This window comes from Dasypus novemcinctus, chromosome 21, assembly GCF_030445035.2.
Source record: "Dasypus novemcinctus isolate mDasNov1 chromosome 21, mDasNov1.1.hap2, whole genome shotgun sequence".
In the NCBI taxonomy this organism is placed as follows: Eukaryota; Metazoa; Chordata; class Mammalia; order Cingulata; family Dasypodidae; genus Dasypus; species Dasypus novemcinctus.
The window spans coordinates 54,219,555-54,244,479 of NC_080693.1; the positions used below are offsets into that span (position 1 = coordinate 54,219,555).

At 41.9% G+C, this 24,925-nt stretch overlaps 2 protein-coding genes across 2 annotated transcripts in view; one reads left to right on the plus strand and one right to left on the minus strand.

Moving 5' to 3' along the window:
• Positions 1-24,925, minus strand: part of UTP18 (UTP18 small subunit processome component) — a 56,286-nt gene that overhangs the window by 27,386 nt on the left and 3,975 nt on the right. Inside the window, exons 4-8 of the mRNA XM_004480453.4 lie at positions 19,864-19,931; positions 9,689-9,777; positions 7,574-7,699; positions 7,299-7,473; positions 191-291 (exon numbers count right to left, since the gene is read on the minus strand). Of these exons, the coding sequence (XP_004480510.1) occupies positions 191-291; positions 7,299-7,473; positions 7,574-7,699; positions 9,689-9,777; positions 19,864-19,931 (559 nt within the window). The remainder of the gene's footprint in view (positions 1-190; positions 292-7,298; positions 7,474-7,573; positions 7,700-9,688; positions 9,778-19,863; positions 19,932-24,925) is intronic.
• LOC105744881 (small ribosomal subunit protein eS10-like) lies at positions 23,755-24,304 on the plus strand. Its single transcript, XM_058283947.1, has one exon. The coding sequence runs from the start codon at positions 23,755-23,757 to the stop codon at positions 24,244-24,246; it is 492 nt and encodes a 163-aa protein (XP_058139930.1). The 3' UTR covers positions 24,247-24,304.

Below are 24,925 nucleotides of genomic sequence, written 5' to 3' on the forward strand. Positions count from 1 at the left end.
CCAACAGCTACTTGGCTTTGTTTTTCCCTATACCTAGAATTTTCCCCCCCACTGTGCACAACTTCTCCCAAAGTCCCACCTGCACTCCCTGGACTTGAGAGGCAGATTGAAGGACATAATCAATTAAGATTCAAGACTATCCCTAGGTTTACTTCTTATCCTAGACAAACAAGCAACAATAATGGTTCACCTTCATCAACAGCAAATGAAAATAACCAGCAATGCCATTTATAAGCAGGAAGGATCCATCTGGTGAGACTTCGAAGCTCTTCACTATCTTCTCTTTCAAACCTAGAAAAGAGACATAAATCAATTATATAAGGATTAATATGGTTTTCAATTAAGCTTTCTTTTACTGGCAATTGAGTTGTTCACCTTTTAAATTTATCTGAGTGCCTTTAACTAATTAAAACAGACTCAGACTTTGAAAAACTATGACCACGTGCACTGCTAAATATGACTCAATTATAAGATTACGACAAAGTGATTAAAAAACTTCTCTTTTTTCTCCTGGTCAATATTAAACCATTTTAATTACAGACCAGAGACTGAGCTCTCCACATAGTAAATATAACTTATTTTCCAAATGTCAACAGTAGTACTTCTAATTCAGGAGTTCTTAAACTTTTTTTCCCATAGACCCCTTTGCCAGTCAGGTGAAAACCATGAACCCCTTACTAAGTCCACACTATACCATGTATTATTTAATAAAATATATACCCTCATCAACACATCCCAAGAATAATGGTTTTTCTGAATATCAATTCAAGTTCATGGACCCTTGTTAAGAACCTTGCTCTAATTAATCAAAAGGGCAAATCATACTTCTTTGTCCAAAGTTTATTACCAGAAGAAAAATATACTGGAGTTAGAAAGTAAAAAACACATCACCATATGAAATAGTTGCTGGCCACCTATCAAGCATCCCATGATGAATAAGAGTCTGGTCCTTAACTTAGTAGGTCAAAAACAAAACAAAACCATGTTTTAGTGTATTCAAGAGTTGATTAGGGGAAGCAGACTTGGCCCAGTGGTTAGGGCATCCATCTACCACATGGAAGGTCTGTGGTTCAAACCCCAGGCCTCCTTGACCCGTGTGGAGCTGGCCCATGCACAGTGCTGATGCGCGCAAGGAGTGCTGCGCCACGCAGGGGTACCCCCCGCATAGGGGAGCCCCATGCGCAAGGAGTGTGCCCTGTAAGGAGAGCCACCCAGCGTGAAAGGAAAGTGCAGCCTGCCCAAGAATGGCACCATACACACGGAGAGCTGACGCAGCAAAAAGAAACACAGAGGACGGCGGACTTGGCCCAGTGGTTAGGGCTTCCATCTACCACATGGGAGGTCCACGGTTCAAACCCTGGGCCTCCTTGACCCATGTGGAGCTGGCCCATGCGCAGTGCTGACGCACACAGGGAGTGCCGTGCCACACAGGGGTGTCCCCTGCATAGGGGAGCCCCATGCACGAGGAGTGCGCCCCGTAAGGAGAGCCGCCCAGCGCGAAAGAAAGCAGGAATGGTGCCGCACACACGGAGAACTGACACAAGGTGACGCAACAAAAAGAAACAGATTCACGTGCCGCTGACAACAACAGAAGTGGACAAAGACGACGTAGCAAATAGACATAGAGAAGAGACAACCGGGGTGGGGGGAAGGGGAGAGAAATAAATAAATAAATAAAAAATAAAAAGATGAAAAAAAACCACACAGATTCCCATGCTTCTGAAACAGAAGCGGACAAAAAGAAGAACACCCGGCAAATGGACACAAGAAGAGACAACTGGGACAGGGCGGGGGGGGGGAGGGGAAAGAAATAAAAAATCTTAAAAAAAAAAAAAAAAAAGAGTTGATTAGGTCAAACGGGTACAGCTCACTGGTTGAGCACCTGCTTCACATGTACAAAGTATCAGGTTCAATAACCCAGTACTTTCTAAAAAAGAAAATCAGGTTATGACTCATGTAACCAAGTCATATGAGCTATGTATATAAACCAGAGCACTAATTTACTTCTGTAAGAGGGCCATGCTGTGCCTAAAAGATTCATATGCACTATGCAGGAGACCCCTTCGGATATCAGAATACTTAAAAAGCCAGGTTACTCATTAAATGTTTCCTAATAGAAAGGATACATAAACAATCACAACTGGCTACCTCCATGGAAAAGAAGGAAGTAGGTGGCCAAGAAAATGGAGGGAAAGAGACTTTTTCACATTATACCAGGAGTTCTTAACCAGAGGTCCATGGACTCCCAAGGTCTGCATAAAGATTTCAGTGGGTCCCTGAGCTTGAATTGAAAATTCAAAAAAACATTACTCTTGTAGGGATGTGCTGGTACAGGTGTGATATAGTTATTAAATAATACACAGTACAGAGTGGACTTAGTAAGGAGTTCCTGGTTTTCACTTGATTGGCAAAGGGGTCCATGGAATAAAAAAAGATTAAGAACCCCTACCACATACCCTTTTGTAACTACTATGTTTTTTCCTTTTTTTTTTTCCATCTCTCCCCTTCCTTGTGCCCCCCAGTTGTCTGCTCTCTGTGTCCATTTGCTGTGTGTTCTGTGTTCGCTTGTATTCTTGTCAGCGACACCCAGAATCTACATCTCTTTTCATTGCATCATCTTGCTGCATCAGCTCTCCGTGTGTACGGCGCCATTCTTGGGCAGGCTGCACTTCTTTTGCACTGGGCGGCTCTCCTTATGGGGCGCACTCCTTGCACATGGGGCTCCCCTATGCGGGGGACACCCCTGCGTGGCATGGCACTCCTTGCACGCATCAGCACTGCACGTGGGCCATCTCTACACGGGTCAAGGAGGCCCTGGGTTTAAACGTTGGACCTCCCATGTGGTAGGCAGACACCCTACCCGTTGGGCCAAATCCACTTCCCATACTAAGTTTTTTCCATCATGTGAAACTATTTTTTAAAAATTTAAGTTGTTAAGTGAAAATATAATTAGGGAAACGGACTTTGGCCCAGTGGTTAGGGCGTCCGTCTACCATATGGGAGGTCCGCGGTTCAAACCCCAGGCCTCCTTGACCCGTGTGGAGCTGGCCATGCGCAGCGCTGATGCGCGCAAGGAGTGCCGTGCCACGCAAGGGTGTGCCCCGCGTGGGGGAGCCCCATGCGCAAGGAGTGCGCCCCGTAAGGAGAGCCGCCCAGCGTGAAAAGAAAGAGCAGCCTGCCCAGGAATGGCGCCGCCCACACTTCCCGTGCCGCTGACGACAACAGAAGCGGACAAAGAAACAAGACACAGCAAACAGACACCAAGAACAGACAACCAGGGGAGGGGGGGGAATTAAATAAATAAATAAATTCTTAAAAAAAAAAAAAAAGAAAAGAAAATATAATTAGAGAAAAGGGTTTAGAAAAATCTGGTGAAGGATCCTTGTTCTCCTACAAAATCCAGTATACCCTGCTCCCCTTGAAGACTGCTGGTTAAGGCTCCAGATCCAGATCATCTCTACCTTGTCAACAGTCTTCATTTAGATGGTTCACACTACCACTAACCAGGCCCATCGTACTCTAATCCTGCCTCCCAAAGATTATATTCTACTTCCCTTGGATTCCTGTTCCCATAATCAATTCAGATATTTCTAATGATCAAGGTCATTTATGCTGATGGTTAATCTCCTTCACTATCAATCTATTCCTATCAAAAGTAATTTTAGGGAGAAGCTGCTGTGGCTCAATCAGTTGGGCTCCCGTCTACCATATGGGAGGCCCTGGGTTCATGCCCCCAGGGCTTTCTTGTGAAGGCAGGCTCGCCCACAGGTGACGTGGAGAGCCGACTCAGCAAGGTGACTCAACAAAAAAGGAGACAGGCAAAAACACAGAAGAGCGCACAGCAAATGGACACAGAGAGCAGACAGCAAGCAAGCAGCAAGGAGGGAGGGGAAATAAAAAATAATAAAATACAGACACAGAAGAACCCACATCGAATGGACACAGAGAGCAGACAGCACACAAAAAACCACAGGGGGGGAGATTAAAAAAAAGTAATTTTAGGGAACAAATGTGGCTCAAGCAGTTGAGTGCCTGCTTTCCATATAGGAGTCCCGGGTTCAGTTCCTAGTGCCTCTTAAAGATAAACAATGAGCAACCAATGGGCAGATAAGGGAGCCAACTCAGGGGAGTCCATGTGGCTCGGTGGTTGAGCACTGGCCTCCCACACACGAGGTCCCAGGTTCAAACTCCAGTCCTGGTACCTCAAAAAAAAAAAAAAAGTAATTTTAATTCCAAAATCTGAACAAACCTTATGTACTGACAATAGTATTATGGACACGATTCCAAACATTTAAAAAAAAAAAAAAAAGAAGCAATGATAGTATAACGAGGAGAAAGAGGCTAGTTCTAGTACAGTGAGACTAAAGCTGGAAACCTTTACACCTAACCCTAATGGCACAGTACTAGGCAGTGAGAAGGTGAGAGTGAGGTAGAACGTGTTAGAGCTGGGCACCAATACAGAACCCCTGGAAGAGATAAAGATAGCTATCTTCAGAGCAACAGTGAACCAAGTTCCACTATACTGTGCAGGACCAGTATAAATCCAAATCTAATGCAGCAGCAAGAAAGTACCAGAGGACCCACTACACATTCCATTGCTCTCTCCACATATAGGCACCTTGGAGACTCTATTCTTTTGGCCTCAGTAAGACTACTATTTGGGGGTAATTCAGGAGATAGGGGTGTCCTCAAGAAAGAAATACCAAACCACCAACAAAATAAGGGTCAACTACTGAGTAACTGGTAACAGGAATGACAGATTTAATGAGAATACAGCCAAATTCCATACAAAGGCAAGTAGTTGACTGTGATCTGGTACATTATATGGTGTTCCTAACAATTATGGCAGTTGCCATTTATTGAGCATTTACTCCTCAGTTGGAAGTCTTTTTGAAGTCATCTCTTTTTGTATTTATTATCCTCTGAGTTTACAAAAAGGCTCGGAGATTACTTTAACATAATGCCTACAATCAAAATGGCTGCCTGGGGAAACGGACTTTGGCCCAGTGGTTAGGGCGTCCGTCTACCATATGGGAGGTCCGCGGTTCAAACCCCGGGCCTCCTTGACCCGTGTGGAGCTGGCCATGCGCAGTGCTGATGCGCGCAAGGAGTGCCGTGCCACGCAAGGGTGTCCCCCGCGTGAGAGCCCCACGCGCAAGGAGTGCGCCCGTGAGGAAAGCCGCCCAGCGTGAAAAGAAAGAGCAGCCTGCCCAGGAATGGCGCCGCCCACACTTCCCGTGCCGCTGACGACAACAGAAGCGGACAAAGAAACAAGACGCAGCAAATAGACACCAAGAAGAGACAACCAGGGGAGGGGGGGAAATTAAATAAATAAATAAATCTTTAAAAAAAAAAAAAAAAATCAAAATGGCTGCCCGACTGACCAATCTGATTACCAAATGGTCAAATTCCTTTTGTTACATGTTTACTCAGAACAAGCTACATCTCTTAAGAATTGTCTTTTTAAATGATGCAATAGAAACTGGTTCTGGAATTCAAACCAGTAATCTGGGGTTCTTAACCTTTTCATGCCCCAGAGTCTCTGACAGTATGATGAAGTATATGCACCCCTTCTCAGAATAACGCTTGTTGAATACATTAATAATTGAAGGAAATGCTCAATTCCAGTTAAAGATTAATAAAAATAATGTAATGTTTTCCTATCCAACTTCAGAGACCCCTGAATTCTATCCAGGGAAGTGCAAGGGTCCATGGATCACAAGTTAATAACCCATTAATGGAGCGCACCATTTGAATCAACTCTGTATTCTTCATTTTCCAACTACTGTTTATGACAACCAAGAGTTTGCATATAAATAAGGCTTGCATATCCCAACTAGCTGGCAAGATTTACCCCTTTGTTTTTACACTAATGAGACTGAGAAAAGTGCTTAGTAACATACCCAAACAAAAATACATTTGATCTATCATTACTCTTATCATCATTACCAAGTTATGCTTATTGAAGAAAGAGAAGGGGAAACATTAAAGGGAAAGATGGATGCCATGTCTCAGAAGCCAGTGGCCTGACATACTCCTGCACACTTAATCCAGGATAAAGATCATTAATATGTATCTTAATCAATCCCTGGTTTGTCTTTCCCAACTGGATACAAGACAAGGAAGGACCAAAGCCAACTCCTCTTGATTACCACAGTTTGTGAAAATAACTACCAAATATTGTTTTGTTTCAATATGGGAGGATGGCTTAAGGCTTTTCAAATCAAAATAAGGTCCAATGACCAGCAGTATCAAGATTACCTGGGAACTCTCTGGAACTGCAGAACCTCAGCCCCACACCCCCAGGCCTATTACGTCAGAACCTGTTTTAACAATATACCCAGGTGATTTGTATACATACTAAAGTTTGAGATGCCCAAGTTGAAAGCATGATTAGATAAACTCAGTAGCTATAGAAAGAATCACTAAAGGTATCAGGGAACACTGGAAAGAAATGATTGGAAAACAGTGAAGATAAACCTTACAATTTTGTGTAGAGTTGGCCCTATTCACTTTCATCCACTAGTAGAAAAATGGTTGTACAGTTACCCTTGTCCTTTATAGCCCCACACACATGCAGTTTATTGGGAAGACTGCCAATGAGCTGTAGTACATGCCAAACCTGCCACTCACGATTTATTATGTTACCCCAGTCAATCTCATTATAAGGGTTTTGGTTCCCAAAGGATTCATGAAGGTGTCACTATATTTTGTGGTAACTGGGGAAGTGGGATATAGAAGAATGGCAAGGCAGAATAAGACAGATAAATTTTCACATGATAAAAAGTTTATTCTTTAATATTCTTTAATATTCTTTAAAATACATTACCAAAAAAAAAAAAAAACATTATATAACTCAAAAAAACCAGTGCTTTATTTCCTTTAAGTATAAACCAAAATTCTATTAAACACTAGAACTAAAGGATATCCAAATTCCCTTAAGATCAGAGGAATTAACTTCACCAAGGAAGTGGAACCCAGGCTGTCTAGCTCCCAAGCTCATATACCTTCAGCTATATTAACTGTTTCCTTCATAGTCAAGTATTTATAATTGCTTCTCTGGTGTAGGAAAATGTGTATTTCCAAATTGACCACCTCCCATAGTAAGTGCTTAATAAGTAAGTCAGTGTACCAGTTTCATTCAAACATATGATCTCAACAACCTGACATTTTCTAAATACTATAATTAAAAGAACTCATTTTTCAAGAATCCTGGAGTGGGGGGAGGTTGGGGAGTAAGCATAACACCAATAAACTAACTTATCTTGGGTGGGGTTAGCGATTAATAGAAACCATACCTCTTACTTGATGCACAGGAACTAACTTTCCAGCCAACATATCATAGACATAAAGGATCTTGCTGTGGGTGCTTGTGGCTAAAACCTCTTCTCCACTAGCATTAAAACGAGCCTTAAAAATAGGAAACTTGTCCAAATAAATGCTCTGGATTTTAGGATTTGTTTTTCCATCAACCTATTAAGAAAGCACAAAATGTTTCTTTTGGTTATTGTCATGGATCTGAATCCTGGTTGTAAACACTTTTCATTACAAGTTTTCATTTAAAAATGCATACCTGAAACAGAGATATAGCATTATCTAATCCGGCGACCATGACAACTTGTGCACAAGGATGGAACTGCACGGATGAGATCTGTGCAGCAGTAGGGCGTTCAGCATTAGCATGCTGGCAGTTCTTCATCTATGGAAAAATCAAACTGTAAATTTCTCTTTAAATGCTTTAACATCATCTTCTATGGACCATAAAGATGACACTGTAAAGCAGTTTATATGGCAGCAGAAAATGCACTGGAATGGTAACCAGAAGACCACATCTCTGGCACCAACTAGTAAGTCACTCACCACAACAGATATCACATTAATCATCAGTGAAATGGAAGGACTGAATCATTAAGGTCCTTTTCACATCTAGAAGTTTAAATTTATTAAGCATTCTTAGAGCATTAGTATATAATCACGTCACCAATATACAACTAGTTGATTAAGAGATGCTGACTTTCAGGAAATTTTACTTAAAAATCCTACTTCAGCATTTTTGCATTTATAGCACAAAACAAGAGCCACTGAGTGGTCACCCCCATGGTTCTATGGTTGGCAAGAGTTGCTTATATTCTCCTCTCAGGGTATGTAATAGCTAGTTTTAAGTAGTGACAATCTGAAGCACCAAATACACTTTTTTCCTTCCTATCTGGTTGCGTCATCTTTTTGGTACACTGCTTTGCCGCGCAGGGCCCTGCACCTCACCATGCAGGTCTGGGACACTTTTTTTCTTTTTTTACTTGGAGGTCCTGGGGATCAAACCCAGGTCCTCCATATGGTAAACAGGAGCTCAAATGCTTGAGCCACAGCCAATTCCCCAAACAGACTCTTTTTGATTATTTCTTTTACTTTTATGAATTATATTCCCTACATTAAAATTTCAATTACTTAATAAAAATAGTGTGTATTATAATGCTTAGTTTGTAACCAATGAAGTTAAAAAGGCAGCTGAGGGAAGTGTATGTGGCTCAAGCAACTGGGCTCCCATCTACTACATAAGAGATCCAAGGTTTGACGCCCAGGGCCTCTTGGTGAAAGCGAGCTGGCCTGTGTGGCGAGCTGGCCCACAAGGAGTGCTGCCCTGCATGGAGTGCTGCCCTGCGCAGGAGTGCTGGCCCATGCAGAGAGCTGGAGCAGCAAGAGGACGCAACAAAAAGAGACACAGAAGTGGGACAATGAGAGATGCAGCAGATCAGGGAGATGAGGTGGCACAAGAGAATGATTGCCTCTCTCCCACTTCAGAATGTCCCAGGATCAGTTCCCGGAGCTGCCTAATGAGAATACAAGCAGACACAGGAAAACACAGTGAATGGATACAAAAAGCAGACAACGGAGGGTAAGGGAAGAGTATAAATAAATAAATCTTAAAAAAAAAAAAAGGACATTTGATAACTACAACGAATATGCTAGACAAAGGGATAACTTTAGAAAGTAACGAACATAGGCCACCTTACATATGATGGATAGGAAAGCCATGAGAAAGTTCTATTTGAACTGAAAGATAAAAACGGTTCAGCCATGGGTAATACTTGAAGGACACATGGGCAGAAGGAACATGGCATGTTAGAAAAAGAAGGCCTGCATCGTTCAAGTAATGAAATAAGGAAAGAGGTCTGAGACAAAGTTGAAGATGTAGGGAGAAGCCGGATCATGAAGAACAGTATAAACTATCATAAGGAATTTAAAAGATTTCTAAGAGTAATGATAAGTGATGTTACAAGACGTTTTATATTTAAAAGATCCCTCTAGCTAGTATATCAAGAATGGAGTACAACGAGGTAAAGTGGAGTAGGAAGAGGTAAAGTGGAAGCAGAGAGACCAGCCACAAAGCTGCTGTAGTACACCAGGTGAGAAAGGGAGCAGTATGGACTAGGCTGGTATCATTGGAAATGAAGAAAAATGCAAGGGAGGAATCAAAAAGGACTCTGAGAAGATTTCTGAGAATGTAATTTAATATCTCCTCTTTGTTTTTAAAAGAGAAAAAGAAAACCTACCAAACATTTATGACAATAAAACAACAGTAAATATACTTAATCCCATAAATAATAAAAATCCATGTATCTGTAACTGGGAAGCAGACTGGATTTCAGAGCGAAATAGGTGGAAAGGTCCCAACTTCATCGACACTCACCTTCAAGATGCCTCTTGGGAGAGAAGTTGATGTGGATAAGAAATTTCCAGTTCTTTGCAACAAGTCATCTTCATCGTCTTCACTTTCATCTAATTCAAATAAACCCACAAGTTTCAGCTTTAGAATCAATGAGATTGTCCTTTTCCTATTCCTAACGTCTATATTTTACCCTTCAACTTCCCTTCCAACCTTCTACTTCTAATCTCGATTATTTTCTTAAAGCTGTTAATTGGTAAAAGCAAAACAGCAAAATACGATTGAAAGAAAGGGCAAAAATGGCAAAGAGCTCAAGATAATATGGTTAAAATCAAAATCTGACTCTCAAACAAAAGATACATACACACAGATGGTGATTAAAACAAGAAATGAGATAAAGTTGAGTAAAACCAGCATATAACTTAAAAAGAGCAGTTCACAACTACTGCTAATTGGGGAACAGGGTGAACAACTAATCTGGCTTAACAAACACATGAAGAATAACTAGAACTTTCAGCTAACTCAAAGATCAATGTCAACAAACTGTGTATCATCATTTCAAAAGGAGCTAAAAAGGATTCTTAACCCATAGAGATGACCCACAGTTCTAGTAAAGATAGCTGAGAAGCAGAGTTCTTAAATGACTCATGGGGGTAAAGGAGAAGAACAGAGTAGAGTAGGGAGCCCTTGCCATTTGTTGAGGGGGTCTGTAAACTGACCCAGATTGGGGTCATGAAAGCCTACACCATAGGATTAAGGGTAATGATAAGAAAATCTTTCAGGGACTGAAACCCAGCTTTTTTTTCCCCTTTTTTCTTTTTCTCTTTATTTTTTTAAAATGTTACATTCAAAAAAATAAGAGGCCCCCATATACCACCCCCAACCCCCTCACCCCACTCCTCGCACATCAACAACCTCTTTCATCGTCATGGCACATTCACTGCATTTGGTGAATACATTTTGGAGCACTGCTGCACCACATCGATAATGGTTTACATTGTAGTTTACACTCTCCCCCAGTCCACCCAGTGGGCCATGGTAGAACATACAATGTCCAGCATCTGTCCCTGAGGTACCACTCAGGACAACTCCCAAGTTCTGAAATGCCCCCACATCATCTCTTCTTCCCTCTCCCTACCCTCAGCAGCTACCATGGTCACTTTTTCCACATCAATGCTATAATTTCTTCCATTACTAATCACAATAGCTCCATAGTAGAATATCAGTAAGTCCACTCTAATCCATACTCTATTCCTCCATCCTGTGGACCTTGGGATGGTGATGTCCACTTCACCTCTATATCAAGAGGGGGCTTAGATTCCACATGGAAGGTGGATGCAATTCCCCTACTTGCAGTTGTAGGCACTCTTGGCTCCCTGGTGTGGCAGTTGATCTTCTTCACCTCCCTGTTCACTGGCCAGGGTAAGTCCAATAAACCAGAAGTTAGGAGTTGCAAGTCTGCTGAGGCTCAGGGCCTGGCTGTCCCATGGACAGTCCAGAGATTGAGGTGTCCTGAGTATACACCAACCCCAGCGCCAATCATAGGTTCAGTAAAAGTGACAGAAGAGGCATGTGTAGAAAGGTCACATCTGAGTCCAACTCCATCACACTAAGGAACACAAGCTCCAAAGAGGGCCAACTGACATGGCATTGAACTCCAGAGCCATCTGCCATGACCACAGAACCCGTGGGTCTCTGTAGCCCTCAGGAGAACCAGTACCTGGGGTTGTATCTACTTTGGCTGTCTCTGGAACCCTGCTGAGGCATGTGTAAGCATGACCCCTCGGATGACCTCCCAACTCTTTTTTGGAGACTCAAAGCCACATAAACTCATTTGTCCTTTCCATTTCCCCCTTTTATTCAAGGTCAAAAAGCAGTTTTTAACACCTGATATTACATGAAGGCTGAGATATTCTGCTGGTATGAGCTGACCCTTTTATTCAAGGTGTTTTTCTAGTTACATCATCATCTGGTGCTTGGTAGTAATCCCTCGGCACCAGGGAGGCACATCCCCATGAAACCCAGCTTTGAATCCCTACCATTCCCTCATTGGATTACAATGTTCTGGGATTGCTAATGAACCCTGCCCACAGTCACTTACCAGAAAACAAATGCTCTCTGGAGAAAGACATCATCAGCCTAGGCCTTGAATTAACCAATAGAATTTTCATATATAAGATCTAGCACTTAATCAATTATTTAAAAACTGAAATCCGAAAGGAAAAATTAGACAACTGCTAGAGGGGATCCAGATAATGGGGATACAGAGGGGATACAGCTCTGCCCCATCAAAATGACTGTGTAAGATGCTTAAGGGCTCCATCGCCACACAGGAGCTTTGAACAACAAATAAGAACTGACAGAAACAATTTTCTTGAAGCTCCAGAAAAGTTAAAGGACCACAGTAACAGGGTGTGCACTGAATCAAGAACAAGTAGTAGGACAGGGTGAGGAAAGAGAATAGGGAATTAAGGCTTCAAATGTAGAGTTCCTATTTGGAACAATGGAAATATTTTGGTAATGGGTAGTGGTGATGGTAGCACAATGCTATGAAATTGTGCACTGAAAATAGATATTTGAATGTAGTTAAAAGAGGAGGGAAATGCCAAGTTTTACATATGGTATTAAAATAAAATTTTACAAATCCAGGAAACTGCACAACGCAAGCAGTGAACCTTAAGTTAAACCATGGACTACAGTTAATACTACAATTATAAAAATGTGTTTTCATCAATTTTAACAATGTACCACACTAATGCCAGGTGTTAATAAATTAGGGTGGTATATAAAAACATGGTATTTTATGCATGATTGTTATACAAATGTACGACTTAAAAGAAAAAAGAAATAGGAGGGAAACGGACTTTGGCCCAGTGGTTAGGGCGTCCGTCTACCATATGGGAGGTCCGCGGTTCAAACCCCGGGCCTCCTTGACCCGTGTGGAGCTGGCCGTGTGGAGCTGGCCATGCGCAGTGCTGATGCGCGCAAGGAGTGCCGTGCCACGCAAGGGTGTCCCCCGCGTGCGGGAGCCCCACGCGCAAGGAGTGCGCCTGTGAGGAAAGCCGCCCAGCGTGAAAAGAAAGTGCAGCCTGCCCAGGAATGGTGCCGCCCACACTTCCCGTGCCCGTGCCGCTGACGACAACAGAAGCGGACAAAGAAACAAGACGCAGCAAATAGACACCAAGAACAGACAACCAGGGGAGGGGGGGGAAATTAAATAAATAAATAAATCTTTAAAAAAAAAAAAAAAAAAAAAAAAAAAAAAGAAATAGGATTTCATGGTGTCTGGGCTGGCCCATCCCCACCCTCACCAGTTCCATCCAGAACCAGCCCCTGTCCCAGTGCAGATCCCTAGTCCCAGTTCTAGAGGGAGCAAAGTTACCCTTGTGTATATACCAGGAGCACGTACGCCTGGACCAATCTGTCTCGTGTTGCCTAAGGGACTTGTCATCTGAGAACTAGACAGTATCTCACCGAGCACTCCTACAGAACTCTGCAGGAGAGCACACAGGTTGTACACACTGTCAGGGCAAGGGACTGCTGGCTGTAGAATACATAGTACAGTCCCAGGACCATGAGCAAACTGTTTCCTAGGGAAGTGGAGACATTCAGAACCAAGTAAACCAGGGAATTCCCTGGGCCACATACTCAAGCCCAAGACAAGACACATAGTCAGAAAGGATCAAGAGGGTCCCTTCGCACTGACCTGATGCTATTCTCTAAACTGACTGTAACGAACAAGCCCTAAAGGAGACCACTCGCATCAACCTGCAAGGAATGGGAAAGGTGTTTTCTTTTTTAACCTTGTTTTTTAATAGCTCCTGGCATTCAAATGAAAGCTCTGTCACAACTCTAGCCAGATTCAAGCTTAAGGAAGAGAAGCCTCAGAGTCTACATTCCAGTAATAACACACTAAAATAGCAAAAGTCTAGGTTTCAGCAAAAGGTTACAAAACATAAAAAGAAGAGAAGTGATGGCCCTGGCAAAGGAGAAGATTAAAGCATTAGAAACCATCAATGAGGAGGATCAGACCTGGGATGTAACAAACACTTTTAAAAAAATGATCCCAAATATGCTCAAAAAGCTGAAGGAAAACACAGACATGGAAATACAGGAAAACAGGAAAATGACAGATAAACACAAAGAGACTATTAACGGAGAGTTGAAAATTATGAAAAAAATCCCACAGAGTTAAAATCCCAGTAGAGAAATAAATTCTTTAACAAGTTCAACTGCAGGCTGGAACTGGCAGAAGACAGAATCAGTGAACCTGAAGATAAGACAATTAAAATCATTCAGCCTAAGAAATAGAATGAAGAAAGAAAAGTGAGCAAAGCCTGAGGAATCTGAAGGACACCATGAAGCATACCAATTCACATACTGTGGGAATCCCAGAGGAGAAAAAGAGAAAGGGGGGAGGGAAAATATTCAAAGACATAATGACTAAAACTTCCCAAATTTAATGGCAGACATGACTATACACATCAAATACGTTCAACAAACTCCAAAGATGATAAACCCAGACTGACACCATATCATGTTATGATCAAAATGTCAAATGCCAAAAATTGAGAATTCTGAAAGTCACAAGAGAAAAGCAGTATGTCACATACAAGAAAGCCTTGACCAGATTAAGTGCTGCTTTTTCATCAGAAACCTTGGCAGCAAGAAGGCAGTGGGATGACATATTTAAAGTGCTGAAAAGTAAAATTTGCCAACCAAGAATTCTATATCTGGTAAAACTGTCTTTCAAAAATGAGGGTGAGGGGGAAGCAGCTGTGGCTCAATCAGCTGGGCTCCCATCTACCATATGGGAGGCCCTGGGTTCATGGCCCAGGGCCTCCTTGTAAAGGCAAGCTGGCCCGCGTGCCACAGAGAACTGACACAAGATGACGCAACAAAGGGAAACAAGCAGACACAGAAAAATGCGCAGTGAATGAACACAGAGAACAGACAGCACAAACAAACCCTGGTGGGGGGAGATAAATAAATAAATTTTAAAAAGAGGGTGAGGGAAGCAGATGTGACTCAAGAGACTGAGCTCCCACCTACCACATGAGAGGTCCCAGGTTTGGGTCCGGTGCCCCCTAAAAAAGGAAGATGAGTCCACAATGAACAAACACAGCAAGCACAAACAAAGGGAGCAGGGAGAAAAATAAATAAATCTTTGGAGAAAAAAAAAATATTAGTGACAGTAAGACATTGCCAGATAAACAAAAGCTGAGGGAGTTCATCACCACTAGATTGGCCCTACAGGAGGTGGTAAAAAGAGGTCTGGACCTTATACGGAAGGTTCAATGCGGATCAGCAGAATATCCATGTCTACATAAAATACCATGACTTTAAAATGCTGTTTGACCTAAAGTAAGGGGGAAATGGAAAGGAGAAATGAGTTTATATGGCTACGAGTTTCTAAAAAAGAGTCTGGAGGCTGGCAGAAGGATTGCCCTCATGCACAACTGAGCAGAGTCAGAGAGACAGATAAAGCAGATACAACCCCCAGATATTGGTTCCTTCGAGGGCTAAAGAGACCCATGGGAGTTATGGTCATGGCCGATGGGGTTAACTACCAGGGCAGATGGCCCCTCTTTGGAAATGGTGTTTATGTGTGATGAATCTGGACTCAGATGGGATCTCCCTTCATAAGACTTTCATGCTAATGTGCTGGAGGTGCAGTTAATGTTGGGGTTTAAGATATATTTAGGGGATTTGAATCTCTGGACTGACAATGTGATAGCCAGATCCTGAGCCTCAACAGACTCCAGCACCTACAATCTGATCTATTGGACTTACCACACTCAGCTAAGATGGAGTTGAAGAAGGACAACCACCACACCATGGAGCCTAGAGTGATTACAACTGAAAATGGGAGGATTGCATCCAGCATCCATGTGGAATCTGAGCCTCCTCTTGATAGAGGTGCAATGGACACAACCAATCCAATGTCCACATAGAAGAGGTGGCATTGGATTGGGAAAAGTGGACATGGTGGACGATGGGTATGGGGAAAGGCAGGAAGAGATGAGAGGTGGAGGCGTCTTTGGGACATGGAGCTGCCCTGGATGGTGCTTCAGAGGTAATCACTGGACATTGTAAATCCTCACAGGGCCCACTGGATGGAATGGAGGAGAGTATGGGCCATGATGTGAACCATTGTCTATGAGGTGCAGAGGTGCCCAAAGATGTACTTACCAAACCCAATGGATGTGTCATGATGATGGGAACGAGTGTTGTTGGGGGGGGGAAAGGGGGGGTGGGGGGGTGGGGTTGAATGGGACCTCACATATATATTTTCAATGTAATATTATTACAAAGTCAATAAAAATAAAAAATAAAAAAAAATTAAAAAAAAAAGAGGTCTGGAGGATGAAAGTAAAGGATAAGACAATAAAGCAAAAGCCACATGAAATAAAGACCTCCAGTGAGGGAAATGATACGGGTAAATATAAATGCCAGTACTATTATGCTTTCGATATATAACTCTACTTTTTACTTTCTACAGGATCTAAAAGACAAATACATAAAAATGCAATGATAAATCAGTGGTTCGGGACTCATATTGCATAAACATGCTATTTGTGATGTGAACCACATAAAGGCAGAGGAATGGAGGAGCACAGGAATATACTACTAAAGTTAAGTTAGTATCAAAGCAAACAAGGTTGTTACAGATTTAAGATGTTAATTAAGCCCCAAGGTAACTACAAAGAAATTACTGGAGTCTATGCAAACTCATGGAAACAGAAATTAGAGTACATGGGGCAAAGGGAACGAAACATTAATGGATACAAGGTTTCAGTTTAAGGAAACTAGAAAATTTTAGTAATGGAAGGTGCTGAGAGTACAGAATATTGTGAATGCAATTAATCTCATTGAGTGGTATGCCTGGAAGCGGTTGAGATAGGAAAGTTTATGTTCCCACAAGCAAAAAAAAAGAGCTGCAACTAAAGAGATGACAATTAAATGCAATATATGATCCTGGATGGGATCCAGCAAGGGAGGAAAAGAGGATCAAAAGGACATAATCAGACATAAGAAAAAATCATAATATAGAATGTCAGTTTTATATCAACCTTAAGTTTCTTGAACTTGGTAACTGCACTTAATTAAGGAGATTACATAAGTGAATATCCTTATTCTTAAGAAACAGATATGGGGAAGCAGACTTGGCCCCGTGGTTAGGGCATCTGTCTACCACATGGGAGGTCAACAGTTCAAACCCCGGGCCTCCCTGACCCGTGTGCAGCTGGCCCATGCGCAGTGCTGATGTGCGCAAGGAGTGCCCTGCCACGCAGGGGTGTCCCCCGCGTAGGGGAGCCCCACACACAAGGAGTGCACCCCATAAGGAAAGCCGCCCAGCGCGGAAGAAAGTTCAGCCTGCCCAGGAATGGCACCGCACTCACAGAGAATTGATGCAGCAAGATGACACAACAAAAAGAGACACAGATTCCCATGCCGCTGACAACAACAGAAGTGGACAAAGAAGAACACACAGCAAAAATGGACACAGAGAACAGACAACTGGTGGGGGGTGGGAATAAAAAAAAAATCTTCAAAAAAAAAAAAGAAACATATATGGGGAAGCGGACATGGCTCAACTGATAGAGCGTCTGCCTACCATATGGGAGGGCCCAGGGTTTGCTCCCCAGGGCCTCCTGACCAGTGTGGTGAGCTGGCCCACTTACAGAGCTGCTGCGCGCAAGGAGTGCTGTGCCATGCAGGGCGCCCCTGCGTGGGGGTGCCACACATGCCAAGGAATTTTAAAATTAAAAAAAAAAAAAAAAAGGCAGTGTTAAGTGTTCAAAGAGCATGAGCCATACAACATACACTCAAGCATTCAGAAAATGAATTGATAAATAGAATATGGGACTATCGGGCAAACTTTAGAAATATTATGCTTGGGAAGCAGATGTGGCTCAAGCAATTGAGCTCCCATCTAACACACAGTGATGTGGGCTATGGGTGGGAGGCTCTTTTTCTCTTCAGAGATAACCTAAACTATATGTGACTTGTGGGTGTGGGATGATAAAAGGCTGCAGTCCTGCCCTTGGTGAGCAGGAAACAGTTTAACAATGCAAGGTCTATAAACTTTAAGTATTCAGGGGAAATGCAAACCAAATATGCTAAAAGCTTACCTAAGATGTGGAAGCTTACCTAAGATATGCTAATTCAAGCCTACTGAGAACTGAAACAAAAGGACCATTTGGCCTTTCCTCTCTGTATAAAAGGGACTCAAAAATCTTGTTCCGGGCTCGGGATTGAAACAGAAAGCTCCCAAGTCTGGCCAGCCATCAATAAACCATTTTTCCTTCTCAAAATCATTCTTGAGTCCTGGCCTCTCTATACACAAATAATTGAACCTCTCTCGAATTCTACAACAATAGGAGGTCCTGGGTTTGGTTCCCAGGGCCTCCTAGGGAAGGCAAGCTGGCGCGACAGGGAGGTGCAGCAAACCGACACAACAAGATGAAACAAAGAGAAACAGAGGAAAAACAATGAGAGTCACAACAAACCAGGGAGCTGAGGTGGCTCTAGCAATTGAGCACCTTTCTCCCACACAAGTGGTTCACAGGTTCAATTCCCAGTGCCTCCTAAAGAGAAGATGAGCACACAGTGAGCGCAAACAACAAGGGGGGAATAAATAATTTAAATAAATCTTTTTAAAAAAAGAAAATTATGCTTAATATGTCCAAGGATAAGACAAGACTCATAATTTAGCCAGAGAATTAGAAACCATCAAAAAGAATCAAATGTAAATTTTAGAACTGAAAAATACAATGACTACGACTCCATGGATGGTTTTAATAGCATATCAAAGTTAGCCCAAGACAGAATCAATAGTCTAAAAAATGGATCAGAGCAAACTATCCAAAATACAAAAAGATAAAAGGATGGAAAACACAGAACAGAACACAAAATAGGTTAAAAACATTTAATGTACATACAATTAGTATCCTAGAAGGAAAGGGATTCTGGAACAGAAACATTGTTTAAAGAGAAAGTGTTGAGAATTTCCAAAACTTAAAAAAACACCAAGCCAGACTCAAAAGCACTGTGAAGACCAATAAGACTGCAAAGCAAGCTAAAAAGAGGAGGAGGGATAAATTAACAAAACAATAACAAGCCAAGCCATGTTATTAAGGAACTGCTGAGTTGTGAAGGTACTGTGGTTATGTTTAAAAGGGGGGAGTGTTTCTCTTTTAAAGACACCTCGGTAAAGTATTCATAGATTAAAAGTAACATGATAGAGATAACTACAAAGATAGGGTCTGGTCACCATGCTGACAACGATAAATATACCTTGGATAAATTACTTTATCTCTTCAACCCTCACTATCTTCACTTGTAAAAATGAAAATATTAGCTTAGGATACTGCAGGTAGTAGCAGACTGGTCAGCTGCTGACTGAATTTTTTCATTTTTTTCCTGGACACATAGCCAAAGTATATTTCCTGGCTTGCCATGCAGTTAGTGTGGCCTTGTACCTTACTTCTGACTGAAAAATGTGGGTGATATGTACCACTTACAGGCCAAGCCTATAAAAACCTCCCTTGGGTGAGCCTCTCTCTCTTCCAACTTGGGCAACTTTGGAAGACCCAGCCTAAAGATGGCAGAGCCTCTGTAAATTTGGGTTCCAAGAATAGAAGACAGACCTCCCCTCCATCTCAACTTTATATGCATGAGTAAACAACTTTTATTGAAGTAAGCCACTGGTATCTTTGATATTTTCCATTTAAACAGCTACCTTAACTTTATGCATAATCATATCAATCTGAAACACTATGGTTCTAGTAATACTGCATTCTAAAACAGAAAATAATTTCCAGATTAGCTTCCAATGTCTCCAGAAGGGATTCTGAATCAAGTAATAGCAATATCACCCATTCTCCTTTAATTCTATGTTGTAATGAAACCTAGTTCTATTGAGAGAGAAACATCATAAAATCCATCTACCCTTTTTGTTCTGACAGTGGAAAATATGCTATTAAGCTTTACACAATTGCAAAAAAGGCTACCCTCAGAGAAATAGATTTCAAAACCAGACATATTTGAAATACAAGATTTTGATGAACTTCATGTAAAAGCTCAAAAAAAATAAACAGAAAAAGGGAATTATTTACTAACTTAAAACAGAAATAAAAATAAACACAGAAATAAAATTAAAAAAAAATTTTTTAAACAGAACCATCAGCACTCACAATCTGAAGATGTTCTCCGCTTTTTACACTGTACCCATTCAGGTACTCCCCCCATGGCATGCTGAAATCTGAACAAAAATACAAAAATTAAATTTTCTGGTAAACAATTTAGGTACACAGAGTTTAATACATTTATACAGTATAGGTTAGCTCACCCTCGAGAATATGTGTACAACCTATTATCTATAAGAACAAAAGAACGGGAAACAGATGTGGCTCAACTGACAGAGAGTCCGTCTTCCATATAGGAGGTTCAGGGTTCGGTACCCAGGGCCTCCTGGCTGGTGCGGTGAGCTGGCCAACGTGCAGCACTGCTGCGCACAAGGAGTGCAGTGCCACACAGGGGGAACCCCATGGGAAAGGAGAGCCACCCCGCGCGAAAAAAGCGCATCCCGCCCAGGAGTGGCGCCGTACACACAGAGAGCTGACACAGAAGGATGACGCGAGAAAGAGATACAGATTCCCAGTGCCACCTGACAAGAATGTAAGTGGACAAAGAACAAACAACACACAGTGCATGGATACAGAGAACAGACAATGGGGGGAGGGGAATAAATTAAAAATTAAAAATCTTTGGGAAAAAAAAAGGAACAAAAGAGCTACTCATGGGAAACAGATGTGGCTCAACCAAGTGCACTCCTGTCTACCATACAGGAGAGGTCCAGGGTTCGATGCCCAGGGCCTCCTGGTGAGGGCAAACTGGCCCACATGGAGTACCGGCCAACGCGGGAATGCCACGCCACATAGGAGTGCCTCCCTGTGTGGGAATGCCACCTAGCATGGGAAAGCCACCCAACACAGGAGTGCCAGCCGCCATGGAGAGGTGGCACAGCAAGATGATGCAACAAGAGACAGAAGGAGAGAAAATAAGATGTAGCAGACCAAGGAGTTGAGGTGGCAGAAGAGAGTAACTGCCTCTCCCCTACTTCAGAAGGTCCCAGGATTGGTTGCTGGAGCCACCCAATGAGAATACAAGCAGACAGAGAAGAAAATACAGCAAATGGATACAGAGAGCATACAATGGGGGAAATGGGAGGGGAAGAGAAATAAATAAAATAAATCTTAAAAAAAAAAAAAACCACCTACTCACAGGGAAGTCACAACCTGCCTATCTTGGAAACTTTCATGAACATTTGCCTATCTAAACTAGTCCTTAATATATATCTGGTTTTAATTAAATCTAGTCACATGGTTCTTTTAATTGCTAAAGCAACACATCCCCGATCTTGGAGACTAAGTAAAAAGTTTCCTCATGATTATAAACCAAGTCATAGAGTACATGACAGAACATGTCTGAAAGAAAATAACCAGATTGATATGAATATGCAAAATTAATTATATACCACTTGAATGAAATGGAAGTGTTTCACTTTGGAAAAACTAGAGAAGCACACAGTTAATATTCTGAAGGGATGATGTCTATAAAAGGATAGAGAGTCTATGTTCAATGCAGAAATATCAATTATCCCACCAAACTAGTCCACCAGCCATAAAAAACTAGAAAACTAGACAAAATATATGAAACAACTCTTTTCAGAAATCAAACAGGTAGCCTAGAACTCTGATCCATAGGAGAAGGAAAACAAATAGGGTGAGTCATACCATCACCAGGATTTTCCCCTAGAGACATTTTTAAGACCCTGACAGAACTGAGAAGGAAAATATCCGACACAAGGCCATGACAATTGGAATTTGAAAGGCAGTGCATCACAGAGGAAGGAACTACTCAGAAAAAGAGCTCCAGAAATCTACAGAGTCATCCACTAACTCTCGCCAAATCCTGAGGTACTCGTGACAACGATGAGACTTCTCCATGAGGTCAAGTCAAAGAGCTACTAGGAAATCTGTAAGATGTGCAGTACTTAAGCTCACACATTCGAGTTCCAACCAGTCATAACTGAATGTCATTACTGAAAATATGGGGAATTAAGTAAAGATCCCGAAAAAGTTATACCTTCATAGTGGGGTTAAGCAGGCCTAGAGTAGAAATACTTCTCTAGAAATGTGCTAACAAAGCTTCAAAGTAAGTCTTGAAAGGATCAAACTAATCTGAAAATGAATGAACTGTCTGCCAAGAAAAAGCTCAACACTCAGTAACAGAAAAACCCAAAAGTTGATAGGTAGAAGTTCATGAAATTTTCAATCCAGGCAGGATTGTCCAGACTCTCAATGACACTAACATTCACACTGTCCAGCATCCAATCAAAATTACTAGACATGTAAACAGTAATTTTGTTTGATTTTGCAGAAAAACGTAAACCATAATCAGAAAAAAAAAAAATCTGCCAAAAGAAAAAAGAAATGACAGGCATGCTAGAACTAGCATATAAGGACTTTTTTTTTTCATTAAAAATAAGTCCTGGGAAATGGATGTGGCTCAAGCAGTTGGGCTCCCATCTACCATATAGGAGGTCCAGGGTTCAATGCCCAGGGCCTCCTGGTGAGGGCAAGCTGGACTGCCCAGTGAGCTAGCCCACGCGGAGAGCCATCCCATGCAGGAATGCCACTGTGCGAGTATGCCACCCCACACAGGAATGACACCCTACAGGAGTGCTGGCGTGGCAGGATGACACAACAAGAGACAGAGAGAAGAGAAAATAAGAAGATGTAGCAGAACAGGGAGATGAGGTGGTGCAAGAGAATAACTGCCTATCTCACACTCTAGAAGGTCCCAGGATCGGTTCCCAGAGACACCTAATGAGAATACAAGCAGACACAGAAGAACACACAGTCAATGGACACAGAGAGCAGACAAACAGAGGGATGGAAGAAATAAATAAAATAAATCTTTAAAAAATAAGTCCTTATATCCAAAAGCTCAACAAACCACAAGCAATATAAACACAAAAAAAACCCTACCAAGGAAAATCATAATCAAAATGTTGAAACAATCTTACATAACAGCTCCCTACATACTGTATAAACATGCCGTTTGTGACATGAACCACATAAAAAGTGGAGACAGAGGAGTATAGAAATACAGTTTGTATATACTATTTACATTAAGTTTGTATCAAAGCAAACAAGGTTGTTACAGATTTAAGATACTAAATTTAAGCCCCATGGTACTACAAAAAAAACCCTGGAGAATATGCAAACACAAAGAACAGAAATTAAGAGTCCATAGGGCAGGATGAATGGGGAATTAATGCATAATGGGCATAGGGTTTCTGTTTGGGGAGATGGGAAAATTTTAGTAATGGAAGGTAATGAGAGTACCAGAGTACTGTGAATGCAATTAATCCCAGAGTGGTATGCATGAGAGTGACTGAAATGGGTAAGTTTGTGTTTTAAGTATGATCCCACAAAAAAAAAGAAAATGGAAAAAAAAAAAAAGCAACTAAAAAATAACCAGAAAATTTCAGAATGTGGGATAGTATACAAAACAACAGGCCTGAACATTTTAAAAAATCAATGTCATAGGCAAAAATAAAAAGATGAGTATAGTGCGGTGTAGATTAAAAGAGAGTTAAAAAATTTAAATAAAAAAAAAATGTAGGGGCCATAAAACCCAAATACAACACATTAAACCTATGACAGCTACAAAAACATATATGGACTGAGCATTAAATAATAATTTTCTAAGATTTGATAATAATATCTTGGATATGAAGGAAAATGTCCTTAACCTCAGGCAATGCACACTGAAGAACCTAGGCAATGTCCTGTTTTCTGTACCTTTCTTCCAAATAAATCAGGAAATCATACACACATCTCACACATAAAAAGAAAATATGGCAAAAATGTTAAAAATTATCTGACCCAGATGGTAAATATTGAAGGAATTTAAATATTGAAAACTTTCGTATTATAAAGTTATGAAAAGGAAATGGCTTATTACATACAAATGGCTTTTTTCCAGGCCTAGCCCAGGATACAGCAGCTGCCGCGATGTTAATGCCCAAGAAGAACCGGACTGCCATTTATGAACTCCTATTTAAGGATGGAGTGAGGGTGGCCAAGAAGGTGGTCCACATGCCAAAGCACCCCGAGCTGGTAGACAAGAACGTGCCCAACCTTCACATCATGAAGGCCATGCAGTCTCTCAAGTCACCAGGCTACGTGAAGGAACAGTTTGCCTGGAGACATTTCTATTGGTACCTTACCAACGAGGGTATCCAGTACCTCCATGATTACTTCCACCTGTCCCCTGAGATCATGCCTGCTACCCTGCGCCATCCAGAGACTGGCAGGCTGCGGCCCAAAGGTTTGGAGGGCGAGCGACCTGCAAGACTCACTCGAGGGAAAGCTGACAGAGACACCTACAGATGGAGCACTGTGGCCCCTGCTGCCAAAAAGAAAGCCAAGGCTAGGGCTGGGTCAGCAACCGAATTCCAGTTTAGAGGTAGATTTAGTTGTCGATATGGTCAGCCTCCTCAGTAAAGTTGGAGTGGGAGTTATTTTGTGTTGAATAAACTTTAGCCAGAAAAAGAAAAAAAAAACAAAACATACAAATGGACATACAACAGTATCATCACTAGTTATATTTGAGTGGTAAGATCACAAGTTTTTCCCAAATTTTTTCCATGCTTACATACTCCCTTCCCAAAAATTCAGTCATTTCTTTCAACAGCAATACTCTTACTGCTCCAAAACAGAAATTAACTACTCAAAAATCTGTTACAGGGAAACGGACTTTGGCCCAGTGGTTAGGGCGTCCGTCTACCATATGGGAGGTCCGCGGTTCAAACCCCGGGCCTCCTTGACCCGTGTGGAGCTGGCCATGCGCAGTGCTGATGCGCGCAAGGAGTGCCCTGCCACGCAAGGGTGTCCCCCGCGTGGGGGAGCCCCACGCGCAAGGAGTGCGCCCGTGAGGAAAGCCGCCCAGCGTGAAAAGAAAGAGCAGCCTGCCCAGGAATGGCGCCGCCCACACTTCCCGTGCCGCTGAGGACAACAGAAGCGGACAAAGAAACAAGACGCAGCAAATAGACACCAAGAACAGACAACCAGGGGAGGGGGGGAAATTAAATAAATAAATAAATAAATCTTTAAAAAAAAAAAAAAAAAAAAAAAATCTGTTACAATGAAAACTTTGTGACCCAAAGTGAACTACTGATTAGAA

Coding starts and splice junctions, on each gene's coding strand:
- LOC105744881 (XM_058283947.1), top strand. CDS start 23,755: ATGTTAATGCCCAAGAAGAACCGGACTGCCATTTATGAACTCCTATTT.